The following is an 18,959-nucleotide window of genomic DNA, read 5'->3' on the forward strand; positions in this document are numbered from 1 at the left end:
TGGGAAATCCTGCCTAAAATGTAATTTGCTCATCAGAGTGTCTGTTATATTCCTGTGGAAGGATACGCCCGACTGTCTCGACTACAACACTGCCCTCTGGTGACATGGTAGGGCCCTGTGTTTTGGTTGATCATGTCACATGACCTAGATTTGAACTTTTATTTAAAGCCTTTTCCGGAAATAAGAATTAGACCCAAAATGTAAGGAATTGTCTGAAGGTGGTGCTGGACCATCTGACATAAAAGAAAAAGCGGACAGTTTGATGAAAAATATTTAAGTAAAGGTTAATATCCAGGTCATGTGACATAATCAACCAAAACACATGACCTCATGATGTATTCTCATCATGTTGGAGGTTCGGGACCGCTGAGTTAAAATGAACCTTATAAAATGAACCTTAAAATTAAGTTATTTGAATAGAGCTTTGTATTGGTTGATTCTGATACCTCCCAAGTGGGAAACTCCAACTCTTCCACCTAGGTCAGCAAGTGGGAAACTCCAACTCTTCCACCTTGGTTAGCAAGTGGGAAACTCCAACTCTTCCACCTAGGTTAGCAAGTGGGAAACTCCAACTCTTCCACCTAGGTTAGCAAGTGGGAAACTCCAACTCTTCCACCTAAGTTAGCAAGTGGGAAACTCCAACTCATCCACCTAGGTTAGCAAGTGGGAAACTCCAACTCATCCACCTAGGTTAGCAAGTGGGAAACTCCAACTCTTCCACCTAGGTTAGCAAGTGGGAAACTCCAACTCATCCACCTAGGTTAGCAAGTGGGAAACTCCAACTCATCCACCTAGGTTAGCAAGTGGGAAACTCCAACTCTTCCACCTAGGTTAGCAAGTGGGAAACTCCAACTCATCCACCTAGGTTAGCAAGTGGGAAACTCCAACTCTTCCACCTAGGTTAGCAAGTGGGAAACTCCAACTCTTCCACCTAGGTTAGCAAGTGGGAAACTCCAACTCTTCCACCTAGGTTAGCAAGTGGGAAACTCCAACTCTTCCACCTAGGTTAGCAAGTGGGAAACTCCAACTCTTCCACCTAGGTTAGCAAGTGGGAAACTCCAACTCTTCCACCTAGGTTAGCAAGTGGGAAACTCCAACTCTTCCACCTAGGTTAGCAAGTGGGAAACTCCAACTCTTCCACCTAGGTTAGCAAGTGGGAAATGTCTGAGTTCCCAACATGACGTGAAGTTGGCGTTAGACAGGGGGAATTGCTAAAGTAAACTTTTCAGATTCCACTGCAAAGTATCCATCCTTCCAGTAATTGACAATAAAATGTGGACTTTATTTAGAAATCTACTATATAATGTTTATACATTCTCTGTAACAAGGTTTTGGTATTTTCTGAAACACTGAAAGTCTATCTGTAAATGTTGATATTATTAATATTGTATCCTAAATGTATATATTGACATAATGTAAAAATACTCACACTGTATATGTATAGACCAAGCTGTAGATTTAGAATTAAACTAAACAGAGCTTGTTATAAGTAGTAATGGGGCTTGATCAGTTGCAACAGTTTTATGATGCAGTCTGCTGTAAATGGGCCTGTCCTTAACCTTACTTACTGTATATCTTGTGAAAGGATGAAAAAGTATGAATACATTTATCAAAATAACTAATTTAATGAAAATATGTCAATCATTATTTGAACATGTTGGTAAGACGTTTTATAAAAGTGATAATTCCCTCGAAGCCGGTGCTTGGATATATAGGCACGGTTTGCAACACCAGTGGCACCGTTTGCAACACCTATCACCCCTAACACCTAACACCCCTAACACCTATCACCCCTAACACCTAACACCCCTAACACCTATCACCCCTAACACCTATCACCCCTAACACCTATCACCCCCAACACTTAACACCCGTGCCAATAACACTTGTTTGTCACTTAATTAGAATTTTCTACTCAGCAATTTGGGCTCGCAGGGCACGCAGAGGCTGAAATATGATTGGGTGTCGCTGTAATCAACCTCCTCCTGACAACTTAACCCTGTCTGTCTGCCCAGAATCAGAAGGTAAACCACATCTCTGATGAAATGAATTCTGATTGGGTGTCGCTGTAACCAACCTCTTCCTGTCAACTTAACCCTGTCTGTCTGCCCAGAATCAGAAGGTAGCCCACATCTCTGATGAAATTAATTCTGATTGGGTGTCGCTGTAACCAACCTCTTCCTGTCAACTTAACCCTGTCTGTCTGCCCAGAATCAGAAGGTAGCCCACATCTCTGAATAAAATGAAATGTGCCAGACACCTTTAGGGGAAAAGGTATATGAATGTTTTGTTTTTTTACAGCATTTTAAAATGTAACTATGTAGTTGTCTAGCCTGGTTCCAGATCTGGTTGTGGTCTTTCCAAATCCATTGTTCACTATCAAGCCATGACAATGAGTTGTAATGATGGCACACACAGACTGGTACTCAGGGTATTAGTTGCCTAGGTCCTCTAATGTAATTGTTGTACATCATTTAGTTAGTAAGGTAGTTAAGTTGAATAGTCACTGTTAGTGGAGTTGCACAAATATGTTAATTGTTGTCGCCAGCTGAGAGGTGAAGCTATTATCTGGACCTTACAACACCAACATAATGAGTCTTAATAGGGCGTTGGGCACCACGAGACTCCAGAACTGCTTCAATGCTCCTTGGCATAGATTTGACAACTGTCACATCCCTCTTATCATGTTGGTGTTTTGTTGAAGGTGATGGAAAGCGCCGTCTCAGGCGACGCTCCAGAATCTCCCACTAGTGTTCAATTGGGTTTAGATCGCGGGACGGCCATGGCATATGGTTTACATAGTTTAATGCTCATCAAGTCATTCAGTAACCACTCATGCCCTGTGGATGGGGGCATTATCATCCTGGAAGAGACCACTCATGCCCTGTGGATGGGGGCATTATCATCCTGGAAGAGACCTCTCATGCCCTGTGGATGGGGGCATTATCATCCTGGAAGAGACCTCTCATGCCCTGTGGATGGGGGCATTATCATCCTGGAAGAGACCACTCATGCCCTGTGGATGGGGGCATTATCATCCTGGAAGAGACCACTCATGCCCTGTGGATGGGGGCATTATCATCCTGGAAGAGACCACTCCCGTCAGGATAGACATTATTCACCACAGGTTGAAGGTGATCACTCAGAATGGCTGTGTATTTACTGGTGTTTACCTTGGTCTCTAAGTGGTTGAGTGGACATAAACGATACCAGGGAAAAGCACCCCACACCATAACAGAGCTGCCAGATCCCTCATTTACACACGTGTTTCCTTTATTTTGGTAGATACCTGAACATTCCGAGTTAAGTTTCATTTCCCCTTGTAACTAGTCATTTAAAGCCAATGAGTGTTGCTAGGCAAAAATAATTCAAATCAGGACAGGCAGAGTCTGAAATCTGATTGGGTGTTGCTATTATCAAGCTCCTCCTGACAACTCAACATTGGCTGTCTGCCCAGAAACTCAGAGCCCACAGCTCTGAGTAAAATGACATGTGTCACACACAGACAACATCTTCAGGGGGAAAGGTTGAATGAAATAAAAATGCTTTAGGAAATGTAAGTATAAAGTTGCCTAGCCTGGTCAAAGATCTGTTTGTACTCTTTTCCAACTACTGCTCAGTGGCACCCTCAGCAGTGTCTGAAATAAACTTTTTGGGATGCACCTCGGGCATCCATTTTACTCCAGCTGTGTTAGGTTAACTCAGTCTCTACCTGAGGCTCTACCTCTGTCCCTACAGTAGACCTCCACCAGTGGATATCAACCAGGACTCTGTCTCTACAGTAGACCTCCACCAGTAGATATCAACCGGGGCTGGTAGGACCCCTGGGGGTACTTGGCCTTTCCAAAGAGAGTACTTGAGAAGACTCATGAGGCTTACTGGTAAAATCACATGACCGGGTTCTTCAGCATTAACCCGGGCAGACCAACATGTACTTGGTGGTACAGTAACCGACAAAGGTTGAGAAACACTGGCTTTCTTATTTAGTGTTGTGTTCAAGGTCACCACTAGAGGGACCCATCAGACCAGAGAGTGTTGTGTTCAAGGTCACCACTAGAGGGACCCATCAGACCAGAGTGTTGTGTTCAAGGTCACCACTAGAGGGACTTATCAGACCAGAGTGTTGTGTTCAAGGTCACCACTAGAGGGACCCATCAGACCAGAGTGTTGTGTTCAAAGTCACCACTAGAGGGACACATCAGACCAGAGAGTGTTGTGTTCAAGGTCACCACTAGAGGGACCCATCAGACCAGAGAGTGTTGTGTTCAAGGTCACCACTAGAGGGACACATCAGACCAGAGTGTTGTGTTCAAGGTCACCACTAGAGGGACCATCAGACCAGAGTGTTGTGTTCAAGGTCACCACTAGAGGGACCCATCAGACCAGAGTGTTGTGTTTAAGGTCACCACTAGAGGGACCCATCAGACCAGAGAGTGTTGTGTTCAAGGTCACCACTAGAGGGACCCATCAGACCAGAGAGTGTTGTGTTCAAGGTCACCACTAGAGGGAACCATCAGACCAGAGAGTGTTGTGTTCAAGGTTTCCACTAGAGGGACCCATCAGACCAGAGAGTGTTGTGTTCAAGGTCACCACTAAAGGGACCCATCAGACCAGAGAGTGTTGTGTTCAAGGTCACCACTAGAGGGACCCATCAGACCAGAGTGTTGTGTTTAAAGTCACCACTAGAGGGACCCATCAGACCAGAGTGTTGTGTTTAAAGTCACCACTAGAGGGACACATCAGACCAGAGTGTTGTGTTCAAGGTCACCACTAGAGGGACCCATCAGACCAGAGTGTGTTGTGTTCAAGGTCACCACTAGAGGGACCCATCAGACCAGAGAGTGTTGTGTTCAAGGTCACCACTAGAGGGAACCATCAGACCAGAGAGTGTTGTGTTCAAGGTTTCCACTAGAGGGACCCATCAGACCAGAGAGTGTTGTGTTCAAGGTCACCACTAAAGGGACCCATCAGACCAGAGAGTGTTGTGTTCAAGGTCACCACGAGAGGGACACATCAGACCAGAGTGTTGTGTTCAAGGTCACCACTAGAGGGACACATCAGACCAGAGTGTTGTGTTCAAGGTCACCACTAGAGGGACCCATCAGACCAGAGAGTGTTGTGTTCAAGGTCACCACTCGAGGGACACATCAGACCAGAGTGTTGTGTTCAAGGTCTCCACTAGAGGGACCATCAGACCAGAGTGTTGTGTTCAAGGTCACCACTAGAGGGACCATCAGACCAGAGTGTTGTGTTCAAGGTCACCACTAGAGGGACCATCAGACCAGAGTGTTGTGTTCAAGGTCTCCACTAGAGGGACCCATCAGACCAGAGAGTGTTGTGTTCAAGGTTTCCACTAGAGGGACCCATCAGACCAGAGAGTGTTGTGTTCAAGGTTTCCACTAGAGGGACCCATCAGACCAGAGAGTGTTGTGTTCAAGGTCACCACTAGAGGGACCATCAGACCAGAGTGTTGTGTTCAAGGTCTCCACTAGAGGGACCCATCAGACCAGAGAGTGTTGTGTTCAAGGTCACCACTAGAGGGACCCATCAGACCAGAGTGTTGTGTTCAAGGTCACCACTAGAGGGACCCATCAGACCAGAGTGTTGTGTTCAAGGTCACCACTAGAGGGACCATCAGACCAGAGTGTTGTGTTCAAGGTCACCACTAGAGGGACCCATCAGACCAGAGAGTGTTGTGTTCAAGGTCACCACTAGAGGGACACATCAGACCAGAGTGTGTTGTGTTCAAGGTCACCACTAGAGGGACCCATCAGACCAGAGTGTTGTGTTCAAGGTCACCACTAGAGGGACCCATCAGACCAGAGAGTGTTGTGTTCAAGGTCACCACTAGAGGGACCCATCAGACCAGAGAGTGTTGTGTTCAAGGTCACCACTAGAGGGACCCATCAGACCAAATCGGAAAAAGAGCCAAAGAACAATGATGAGTTCAGTTGTTATATATTATTTATTATAAACTCCTCACAATAGCTTGCCTATATTTTCAAAAATGTTTTTCCTTCAGAAATCATTTTGTGTAAAAACAAAAGACAGTCTGACCTAAACAAGTGACAGAGAAGTTTATACTACTGTTTGTTTGTAGATATTTTCAGAAAAAATAGATTCTTCATCCGAATATGAATCTTTAGTTGCTTTCCCCTCCCTATAACAAGTCATTGGCTGTGGTTACAATCAGTGAAATGCATCCTGCTGCCAAACCTAATTATAATCGCTACTGATGTTGTCAGCAACTCAATTGGTGACACAAGCTCTGCTGTTCCAGCGATTAAAAAACAAGTTCCTGCCTTTGCTACGGCTTTCCCTAACGTTTCAATCTTTCTCAAACTGTCTGTCTGTTCTTGGGCTCTCAGAGCTTCCTGATACATCCCACTGGTGTAGTACTGTCCTCCATTCCCCTCCACCATCACCTCTGTCATATCACTGGTGTAGTACTGTCCTCCATTCTCCTCCACCATCTCCTCTATCATCTCACTGGTGTAGTACTGTCCTCCATTCCCCTCCACCATCTCCTCTATCATCCCACTGGTGTAGTACTGTCCTAACTTCCCCTCCACCATCTCCTCTATCATCTCACTGGTGTAGTACTGTCCTCCATTCCCCTCCACCATCTCCTCTATCATCTCACTGGTGTAGTACTGTCCTCCATTCCCCTCCACCATCTCCTCTATCATCTCACTGGTGTAGTACTGTCCTCCATTCCCCTCCACCATCTCCTCTATCATCTCACTGGTGTAGTACTGTCCTAACTTCCCCTCCACCATCTCCTCTATCATCTCACTGGTGTAGTACTGTCCTCCATTCCCCTCCACCATCACCTCTATCATCCCAATGGTGTAGTACTGTCCTCCATTCCCCTCCACCATCTCCTCTATCATATCACTGGTGTAGTACTGTCCTCCATTCTCCTCCACCATATCCTCTATCATCTCACTGGTGTAGTACTGTCCTCCATTCCCCTCCACCATCTCCTCTATCATCTTATTGGTGTAGTACTGTCCTCCATTCTCCTCCACCATCTCCTCTATCATCTCGCTGGTGTAGTACTGTCCTCCATTCTCCTCCACCATCTCCTCTATCATATCACTGGTGTAGTACTGTCCTCCATTCCCCTCCACCATGTCCTCTATCATCTCACTGGTGTAGTACTGTCCTCCATTCTCCTCCACCATCTCCTCTATCATCTCACTGGTGTAGTACTGTCCTCCATTCCCCTCCACCATCTCCTCTATTATCTCACTGGTGTAATACTGTCCTCCATTCCCCTCCACCATCTCCTCTATCATCTCAGCAGCTCTGTGTCCTGAGAGCGATATTTTGTGTGGTTGTTGAGAGAGTGATTTCTAAAGCCACAGATGTTTATAAGATCCTGAAGCTCATAATTTTCTCCCACAATCTTTGACTGATTACCATTTAACTGATCTTCACCAGTGAATAATAGAATAGTATATTTTGAAGGCTGCCCTGAATCTGTAAACCAAACATGAAAAGTAAAAATTACAATGCAAGCCATTGGTTTTAAAATTAAGAGAAATTCTAGAATAGTATATTTTGAGGCTTCTTCTCCAAAGTTCTCCTGGATCCACTTCACAGTGTTCCTCTCTTCGTCTGTGAACTTTGTCAGTCTGATCACCAGCAGCAACGTGTCCTGGCTTGTCTATACATCCATCTCACTCTTCATTGCCTTGTGTCAAAGAGACCAGGGCCCGGTTTCCTAAAAAGCTATGTTCATTGTTAGAACCTTTCACAGGAGCATTGTTAAATCTCTGAGCTGTGGTGACTGCAACTGAGCTGTTAGACTGTACATTCATAAAATCAGAGCATTTCTAGTTCAGAGTGCACACTGGACGATCTAGGCGATGAGTAGGGTTGATCCGAACATTCTGACCTCACAACTGCAGTCAAGCACCCAAGCTAACTGGCTAACATTGGCTAGCTACTTCCAGACACATAATGAGAGAACACCCCACTCTGACCATTTTACCCACCCCAGCAGAGCTGGTTAGGCTGTTTTTTATATTATCGAGAGCGTTGGTGACTGTAACTGTGCTGCTGGCAACAATTTAATTTCGCATATTTGCCGACAACGGCCATATTCAATGGGTGTTGAGCGTTCGTAAATGCATAAGTTATTTTGCTCTCTCTGGCACACTGAGACTAGAGTGCTCTGAAATCGGAGTAGATTGCCAGACTGAATTTACGAATGCACCCGAAATGTTTACTTCCATAGTGGAGTCTTTTGTTAAGACATGTAGATAGGTAAACAATGAACCATAATCGCAAATCATGACGTTACTACCCTGCATGAATCTGCAGGTAGCTAACCAACCAGGTTCAATGTTAGCTAGCTAACATTAGGCTATAGCTAGCCAAGTAAATGGCTCTTTCTGTCAAAATTAGAAATGTGTATTATCTGAAAATGTAGCTAGCTAGACAATTTTACAAGTATACATCATTCATGGTTGGACGCGTCTCCTGTCGGATGCCATGGTTGCCCTTAGTTTGAAAATTTAATCCGGTGACAGGTGTTTTCCCCATCTCCTTAGCTATCATACTTTAATTCCACTGATTTCAAAACTAAGTCCTCCAGAAAGTGGAGAGCAACACTAATGCAGTTTTAAAACCTCTTGAAGCTAGGGTGCAGAATTTTTATGTTTGGAAAAATAACGTTCCCAATGTAAGCTGCCTATTTCTCAGGTCCAGATACTAGAATATGCATATAATTGACAGAGTAGGATAGAAAACTCTAAAGTTTCCAAAACTGTCAAAATATTGTCTGTGAGTATAACAGAACTGATTTTGCAGGCGAAAACCTGAGGCAGTCCAACCCGGAAGTGACTTTTATTTTGAAAAATCACTGTTCCATTGCCTGCCTTTCGTCCACTTAAAGGGATATCAACCAGATTCCTTTTCCAATGGGTGTGAACAGTCTTTAGACATAGTTTCAAGCTTTTATTCTGAAAAATTTGCGAGATTTATCAAAACGCGTCAGTGGATAGATGGATGTCCTTACATTAGTTCATGTTCTCGACACTGGTTGCTCGACATTTTCTTTCTCTCCAGTATTGAATAGTTTACAGTCCGGTTGAAATATTACCGATTATTGACATTGCTGCTAGGTGTTCTTAATGTTTTGTCTAGTGATTGATAAACTCACACAAACGCTTGGATTGCTTTCACTGTAAACGCTTATTTTCAAAATCTGACACGACAGGTGGATTAACAACAAGCTAAGCTGTGTTTTGCTATATTGCACTTGTGATTTCATGAATATAAATATTTGTAGCAATTTTTTTGAAATATGGAGCTCTGCAATTCAGTGGTTGTTTACGAAAATGATCCCTCTAAAGGGATCCGTGCGTCAAGAAGTTTTAATACACAATACATTTGTTTTTTAAACACGTTAGACAGGATTACCTGTCTAACGTTGGCTTTCTTTGGTGGAAGGAGAGGAGGACCAAAATTCAGCGTGGTACGTATCCATAATATATTTTTAAAAGAATGAATACAAAATACAAAAGAATAAGAGAATCAAAATGAAAACCGAAACAGTCCTGAATGGTGAAAACACTGAAACGAAAAACAGGAAACATTCACCCACAAAACACAATAGAAAACAGGCTACCTAAATATGGCTTCCAATCAGAGACAACGACTGACACCTGCCTCTGATTGAGAACCATACTAGGCCAAACACATAGAAATATAACATACAGAACAAAACATAGAAAAACAACATAGAATGCCCACCCCAACTCACGCCCTGACCAAACTAAAATAAAGACATAAAAAAGGAACTAAGGTCAGAACGTGACACATACTGACCAGCTCAAATAGACAGAAGCATGCTAAATGGCAGACCAATCCAAACTTATCTCTCGGTATGTCCAGCCCACTCATTATCTCAGCCAATCATGGCTAGCGGGAAGGTTGCCAACTTTTTCTTTGGCTAAACCCACTAGGCTCGTAATTTAACAATTGTATTCGTATTTACAGATGGCATACAAGTTTGTTATTAAGGCACATGAAAGTTCACATGTTCCAGAAGGCATTTCGGCCAAAAAATGCATTTTAATAAATGCAGGGAGGGAGAACACAGACCAGGGAGGGAGCACACAGACCAGGGAGGGAGAACACAGACCAGGGAGGGAGAACACAGACCAGGGAGGGAGCACACAGACCAGGGAGGGAGCACACAGACCAGGGAGGGAGAACACAGACCAGGGAGGGAGAACACAGACCAGGGAGGGAGAACACAGACCAGGGAGGGAGAACACAGACCAGGGAGGGAGAACACAGACCAGGGAGGGAGAACACAGACCAGGGAGGGAGAACACAGACCAGGGAGGGAGAACACAGACCAGGGAGGGAGTACACAGACCAGGGAGGGAGAACACAGACCAGGGAGGGAGAACACAGACCAGGGAGGGAGTACACAGACCAGGGAGGGAGTACACAGACCAGGGAGGGAGAACACAGACCAGTGAGGGAGAACACAGACCAGGGAGGGAGGAGAGAGGGAGTACACATATTATCCCTGAGCCTCTGAATGATAAACATGTTATATAACTGATCATATTAGAAAGTGATGAACAATCCCTGATGGTTGTCATTGTACAGTATTAATCAACTGTTACTACTTGACATTAAGATGAGGAAGAGAGTGGTACTTCACACTGCCTCCTCTTCCTCATCTTTACTTACTGAGAATCTTGATAATGTTCAACTACATCTTCAACCACCTCTTTTGCAAGTACAGCAATTCCGACTGGAATTGCTGCTGGTCCTGCTACCATCGCTGTGACAACAGTTGCTACCAATCCCACAACTTTTCCCGGTAGGTCCTTTGATTTATTCTTCCTCATCTCCTCCCGTTTCTTCCTCTCCTCCTCTCTCCCCTTCTCTTCCTGTTTCTCCCTCTCCTCCTGTTCTCTCTCCTTCTTCTCCTGTTTCTCCCTATCCCCCTGTCCTCTCTTCTCCTTCTCCTGTTTCTTCCTCTCCTCCTCTCTCTCCTTCTCTTCCTGTTTCTTCCTCTCCTCCTCCTCTTTGATCTTCCTCTGAACCTCCTGGTACATCTCATTGGTGTAGTGTTTTCCTCCATTCTTCATCACCATCTCATCTATCTTCTTCAGCAGCTCTGTGACCTGATTGTTGTCATTCTTCTTTTTATTATTGAAGACATGATTTCTTCCCTTAAAGACCTTGACGAGTTTCATAAGCTCCTCACTCTCACTTAGAAAGTCCACCAATGATATGTCCTCCAGCTGGTCTCCACCGGTGAACAGAATGATGATGTACTTTGATGCTTCTTCTCCAAAGTTCTCCTTGATCCACTTCACAGTGTTCCTCTCCTCCTCTGTGAACCTCCCCAGTCTGATCACCAGCAGGAAGGCATGGGGTCCTGGGACTGACATGTAGATGGCCTTTTCTATCTTACTTTTCATCTCTTCTTCAGACGTTGTTGTGTCATAGAGCCCCGGGGTGTCGATGACATCAATCTTCCTCCCATCCATCTCCCCACTCTGTTTCTCACAGCGATCAGTGACAGACTCAGGGGATAAGGCATCTCTAAACGACTTTTTCCCCAGGATGGTGTTTCCTGTTGCACTCTTCCCTGCTCCAGTCTTCCCTACTAAAACTATCCTCAGATCAGAGGGATGGCCTGCATCTGTGAAAACAGACAAGAAGTGCTTGAGTTGATAGTGATTGTCTTGATGAAAACCTAATGAAATGTGTGTGTGTGTCAGATTCTAACCGTGCAGAGCACATGCCCCTTTGTCCTTCCAGTCTCTAAATCACCCTTTTGGGTGGTGGTATAATTTACCCAAAAATATATATTTTTGTACTTGTTCAGAACCCACTGCTCGCAAGTTGTCGTCAAGTTCACCACTCCCCACCAAGTTCGTTGGTTACGCTTGTTTCCCAGTCTGCCCTGTAAGGAGTTAGCACACGGCCAGTATCCAAACATGAATGGCTTGAGAGATGCAGTCACCGATGGAGTGTGTGTAGCTAGCTACCTAGTTTAAATATCAACAGTACTGCTACAGCAGCATAACATATATTTAACACTTGATTTAGCCTACATCATCATCCTTATTCAGTCTGATTGGCTGATAGGAGCAGAGAGAGAGAGGAAGAAAAGACAGAGGTAAATTACAATCAGTAAAATAAATAAAGCTAACCAGCAGATGAACATCAATCATCAACATCAATGATCAGCTGATAGCCCACCCTCTTTTCCCTGTGTCAATCATGTCTTTAGGAGGCACTGAACTGAGTGTGTTGTTGCAGAAATAAATAGGCCTATGATTAAAATGTACACTACAGAGGCATTTGGTTTTATTTTTTATTTTGAGCACCTGCCCCTGAAAGGTCTGTGCATGGCCCTGGTGTGTGTACGTGCATGCACATGTGTACGTGGGTGTGTGTTCTGTACCTTCACAGTGACAAGTGAAGGTTAGCAGACAGAGTGTCAACAGGAACAGAATCTTCAGAGTCCCTCCTCTTCCTCGTTCCATCGCTTCTACAGTCGGCCAATCGAAAACAATCAGAAACAGACAATGACCTCATTAGAAAAACTAAGTCCACATAAAATTTATTGGAATTTCTTCTCAGCTATTTCACTTTAAAACAATGTGAACTATAAGAAGAGTGATGCTATGTGGTGTAACTGTTGTAAAACAAAGTACATCCCCTAACAACGTAACCAGCATCAGGTGAACATAATGTACTCATATAGGGGGTGTCAAATGACATTCTAAACATGCTTATCATTCTACAGTTGACATTCTGCAGTGTGTTGGGACCAGATAAACCAGTTCCTGTACACCAGGGAAGGCAACTCCAATTCTCTGGGGCCTGATTGGTGTCGCACGGTACCCCCAGCCCTACAGCTAAAACACCTGATTCAACTAATTACATTCTAACCTGAAGACCATCATTAGTTGATTACTGGAGCCAGGTGTGTTAGCTGGGGCTAAAGTATGATCGTGGTTCCCTGCACAGGAGTGTCATTGCATCAACCAATGGTTGCATGCCACATCATCAACTGTGCTGTCGGGCACCAGATTGCTATAGCATATGATGTGGATATCTGATATCAGTGGAGGCTGGTGGGAGAATATATAGTAGGAGGGTCTCATTGTAATGGCTGGAACGGTGTCAAACACGTTGTTTCCATGTGTTTGATGTGTAGGTACCATTAAATGTATTCCATTCCAGCCATTACAATAAGCCATCCCTCCTATGGCTCCTCCCACCAGCCTCCTCTGGCTGGTATGTAAAATACCTATCCAGGCGTTGTAATATCTGTCATACATCATCAATGTAGTCAGTCAGGAATGCACTCAAAGTCTCCAAACAGACCCCAGATGAATGGAGATGCCCATCCCTGCTGTACACTGTGGCATAATGACCTGTCCCTCAATATCAAGAAACCTGCAGGTCAGTCCCTCACAACAACAACCTGCTATAAGGTGTGTTGACTCAAGGTTTGCCCACTTCAATAAGATATATAGCAGGGTTATCCAACTCGCGGCCCACTTGCTGAATTTGGCCCGCAGGTGGTTTAATTTGTCCCACCAATTTTTCTGAGCAAAACATTAAGACTGTAACAACACGAGGAAATCAGCCCTTGAACTCTTTAGGGTAAATATCATATACTTTGACCTGTGCTACACTACCTTGTCCTAGACTCTCTGGTTTCTATTTAATGAAACAAGATAAATGTTTCAGATAAAAGTGAAAAACATCCTTCTCCTTTCATTGTTTTACAATATTAAACCACATGTATAAATACAAACAGAAGAATGTGATTGTTGACTTTCCAAGAACCTTGTTCATGTGATTAAATTGTCTTGACATGTCTAGTGATGTCATCGTTTGATTATGTATGCATCAATGTCAATAAACCTGGTATAAATAAAATGTTTACTCAATATTGTGCTACAGTTATTCCAATACATTGTTGTACATTTAATTAGTAAGGTAGTTGAATACTCACTTTTAGTGTAGTTGCGCGTATCTGTTATTTGTTGTCCCCCGTTGTGACAGTGAGATCTGAAGCTATGTACTGCACCTTATAGTCCGAGTTAAGTTTCGTTTCACCTGTAACTAGTCATTTCTAGCCAATGAGAGAAAGAATTCACCTCAGGACAGGCAGAGGCTGAATTCTGATTGGGTGTCACTATGTAGCGGTATTAGAGAAAGGTATAGAAGATTTTGTTCGGGCGCCAGGCAGGTATTAACCCTGCCGAAAGAAAAGAATAGTAGAACAGCGAGAGTACCACTACCAGACCCACACACATCAACAGAAGAGACTGCCTAGAGTGTAGCCTGTTGACCAGATAGCCAGCGGAGAGAAAAAGAATACACACCCTATAGATCACACATCACATCACAGTCCTTCCACAATTCTTGGTAACCCCACCAAACATACCTCATATAACAATAATGGCAGAGCAAATAAACAGCAACTTCATACAATAACAAATTAACCCAGTCATCACACAGAGGATTTGCAATAGTTTGTATTTTCTTCCTGGGAAGGAGTGCAGAGGGTATGAATGTGTGGTGTTCATATACACACTAGTCCAGCTCCAATGAAACGTCAATGTACTTAGGAAATAGAGTCGGTTGCAGTGTAAAGCATTGGAACATAGCGTGAAGAGAAAGAGAGAAAGGGAACAAGAGAGGGCTTAGCTGTGGTCTTGAGGTTGCAGGTATCCGGTCTGACTGTCCGATGGTATGTTGGGTTGTAGTTGAACGCTTCACAACAAATGTTGCTACTTATCCATTTGATCCATAACCATCGTGGTCCCAAATGAGAACAACCACGTCGTCGAGCGATCACACCGAGGATTGATCCAAACACTGTACAACCACATACGCTGAAGACAAACAAAAAACCTCTGCAGCATAGCACACAACAAAAACTGTCGCGCCAATCAATAGCTCCTCCAATAGAGCTTAACGAGCTCTTTTATCTCCTCCTTCCTACTGCTCATGCGCTCTTAAAGTGGCAGTGCACTTAAGTGCAGGATTTCGCCACAACTAGTATCAACCTACTCTGACAACTCAACCTTGGATTAGCCACAACTCTGGGTAAAATGAAATGTGTTGGACACAGACGTCTTCTTCTGGGAAAAAGGTTACAATTAAAATAGCAAATAAAACATTTTCAAATGTAACTATGTATTTGTCTAGCCTGGTCCCAGATCAGTTTGTTCTCTTTCCAACTCCATTGATCACTATCAAGCCATGACAATGAGTAACAAGGAGATTTAATGATACCACAAACAGACTGGCACTAAGGCTCATAGTTGCCTAGGTCTTCTATTGTAATTGTTTTAGTCATAACTGTCCTGCTCAGTTTATAGAGAAACAAAGTGCTGTCTAGAACCTCAAATATGTTTTAAATGTTTTTACATTTTATGTCATTTAGCAGACGGTCTGATCCAGAGTGACTTACAGGAACGATTAGGGTTTAGTGCCTTGCTCAAGGGCACATTGACACATTTTTCACCTGTTGCCATCTGTTGACATTAAAACAGACATAATCAAACGATGACATCACTAGACATGCCTGGGTGTCTGGCTAGACTGTAAACTCTCTTTCCAGACTCATATTAAACATCTCCAAATCAAAAATTAAATCTAGAATCGGCTTCCTATTTCGCAACAAAGCCTCCTTCACTCACGCTGCCAAACATTCCCTCGTACACCTGACTATCCTACTGATCCTCGACATCGGCAATGTCATTTACAAAATAGCACTAAACAAGGTACAGTATACTGCACTATCTCTGCACTAAACAAGGTACAGTTTACTGCACTATCTCTGCACGAAACAAGATACAGTATACTGCACTATCTCTGCACTAAACAAGATACAGTATACTGCACTATCTCTGCACTAAACAAGGTACAGTATACTGCACTATCTCTGCACTAAACAAGATACAGTATACTGCACTATCTCTGCACTAAACAAGATACAGTATACTGCACTATCTCTGCACTAAACAAGATACAGTATACTGCACTATCTCTGCACTAAACAAGGTACAGTATACTGCACTATCTCTGCTCGAAACAAGATACAGTATACTGCACTATCTCTGCACTAAACAAGATACAGTATACTGCACTATCTCTGCACTAAACAAGGTACGGTATACTGCACTATCTCTGCACTAAACAAGGTACAGTATACTGCACTATCTCTGCACTAAACAAGATACAGTATACTGCACTATCTCTGCACTAAACAAGGTACAGTATACTGCACTATCTCTGCACTAAACAAGGTACAGTATACTGCACTATCTCTGCACTAAACAAGGTACAGTATACTGCACTATCTCTGCACTAAACAAGGTACAGTATACTGCACTATCTCTGCACTGAACAAGATACAGTATACTGCACTATCTCTGTACTAAACAAGGTAAATGTTTCAGGTAAAGGTCTAACCATGTTTACCCTTTTACTGTTCTACAATATTAAAACGTGTATAAATACAAACATACTGTAATCACATGATTATTTACACAGAAATATTAACAGACCTGGTATCAATAAAATGTCTACCTAATAATGTGCAACAGTTATTCAAATACTTAAAGTAGATTGTTGTACAGCATTTAATTAGTAAGGTAGTTAAGTTGAATACTCACTTTTACTGTGGTTGCACGGATCTGTATATTGTTGTCTCCTGTTGTCACTGAGAGACCTGCAGCAGTGGGCCTGCTGGTTTTGCATAGCCAGGTGCCCCAGGTGGGTGAATATTTACCTCGACCAATGGAATGGTCTAAAACTCATGCAAAACTAAAGCGCCCAATGTGCTGCACCTTACATTCTGTTAAGTTTCATTTTCCCAGCAACAAATCACTTCTAGCCAATGAGAGAATGCTGCGAGGCAAATATTATTCTACTCAGGACAGGTAGGGTCTGAATTCTGATTGGAAGTTGCTTTTTAACTTTAACCTTGGCTAGTTGCCAGAATCACAAGATAGGCCACATCTTTGGGTTAGATGAAATGGTTACACTTTACTTGACACCCAGCATCATAACATGTTATGCACAGTCATAACTATATCATATGTCATAACAGCTGACATAACGTGTCATAATATGGTCACAACACTGTCATGATACATATATGTAGACCTGTTGTGACATATCTTACATTATTTTATGGTTGGTTATGACACCTACATAAGAGTCAAACCCCACAGAACCCACCACTATAGTTATTTTATGGCTGGTTATGACACCTACATAAGAGTCAAAACCCACAGAACCTACCACTGTAGTTATTTTATGGCTGGTTATGACACCTACATAAGAGACAAAACCCACAGAACCTACCACTGTAGTTATTTTATGGCTGGTTATGACACCTACATAAGAATCAAAACCCACGGAACCTACCACTGTAGTTATTTTATGGCTGGTTATGACACCTACATAAGATTATGATGAAAAAACATGCATATAACCATGTCATAATATGTCATAACAGCTGACATAAATTGTCATAACCTGTCGTAATATGGTCTTAACACTGTTATGACCCATATATTTACACCTCTTGTGACGTATATTGCGTTATTTAATGACTGGTTATGACCCTGCCAAGAAGTTTCCTTTCGTTTGAAAGTGTTTCTTAACCCTTTACACTTGTGGGAATTGGCTTTTATGGATAGGGATGCATTGAAATGTTTCTTACAGAATAAATATGGGAAGCATAACCATGGTAGCAATAAAAGGGAAGAGTTTTGAGATTCTGAAAAAAATATTAGACTTAAGGTGAAGACTCAACAGTTCACCTGACACAAGACTTAATCCAAACATCACCCTGGGCACACACTGGTTTAATCAATGTTTCGAATATAATTTCAATGAAATGTAAACACATGTAAAAAAAAATAAAAAAAAATAAAAAATAAATGAATGCAAGTATGAAGGTAGTTTGGTGCCGACCCAAAAAGAAGGGGATAAATATGTGTACAAAATATCTATTTATATTTTTCCTGAGCTTTATTATACTGTATATCCTACTGTAAGATATAGTACAGACACTTCAAAACAATGTTTCTTATGATACATTTTTGGACTGTATTTTGGGCCATTTATGAATGTGTTATTCAATGCTTTTCTTTAGGCTTTAGTAGTAGAGACCAAATTCAATATTTTCTCAAATAAATTGTTTTATATGTTTTTAGGTGACATAAAGGCATCCTAAAATTCTAAATCAAATAGCTTATTGATCCATAGTATGACGTCTTAAAACAATTCCATATGTCAGCTTAGAGAGACCATGAAAGTAGAGATAAGAAGAAACTAGCAGAAAGGTTTAATTTGATCAACCAACTGATAAGGCACAGCATTGTAGATAACAACTAGACCATATACAAGTTGAACAGGGTAGAGACACGGCTTTGTAGATAACATCTAGACCATGTAAAGTTGAACAGAGCAGAGACACAGCATTGTAGATAACCTGTTATGGCTGCAAGGGAAATTATTGAGTAGCCAGAAAAAAGGTGCCCATTTCAAACGGCCTCGTACTCAATTCTTGCTCGTACAATATGCATATTATTTATTACCTTTGGATATAAAACACCTTCTAGTTTCTAAAACAGGTTTAATTATTTCTCTAAGTGAAACATAACTCTTTTTACAGCCCATTTTCTGGAAAAAGTGACTTTTCCAAGAAGCTATGTCTCTCTTCAAGATACTCTCTATAAAAGGCCTTGGCACTTGGGACTGTACAAACACGTCACACATCTTCCCCTGGTTGTCATGCGGAAGTGAGAGAAAAAAGGACTTGATTATCTCTGTCAGGGACTGAAAGGAACCTCTTTGAGTGATAAGTGCGCACTTAATTTTTTTTTCTGGGCGCGAAGTAGGAACTGGACCGCGCTCCTGGAAAACACTCG

At 42.6% G+C, this 18,959-nt stretch overlaps 1 protein-coding gene across 1 annotated transcript; it reads right to left on the bottom strand.

Moving 5' to 3' along the window:
- Nucleotides 1-9,777: 9,777 nt before the first annotated feature.
- On the bottom strand, nucleotides 9,778-11,641 carry LOC139568294 (GTPase IMAP family member 7-like). The gene has a single exon (XM_071390040.1). The coding sequence runs from the start codon at nucleotides 11,526-11,528 to the stop codon at nucleotides 10,716-10,718; it is 813 nt and encodes a 270-aa protein (XP_071246141.1). The 5' UTR covers nucleotides 11,529-11,641; the 3' UTR covers nucleotides 9,778-10,715.
- Nucleotides 11,642-18,959: the final 7,318 nt, after the last annotated feature.

Source organism: Salvelinus alpinus, chromosome 2, assembly GCF_045679555.1.
Source record: "Salvelinus alpinus chromosome 2, SLU_Salpinus.1, whole genome shotgun sequence".
Classification (NCBI taxonomy): domain Eukaryota; kingdom Metazoa; phylum Chordata; class Actinopteri; order Salmoniformes; family Salmonidae; genus Salvelinus; species Salvelinus alpinus.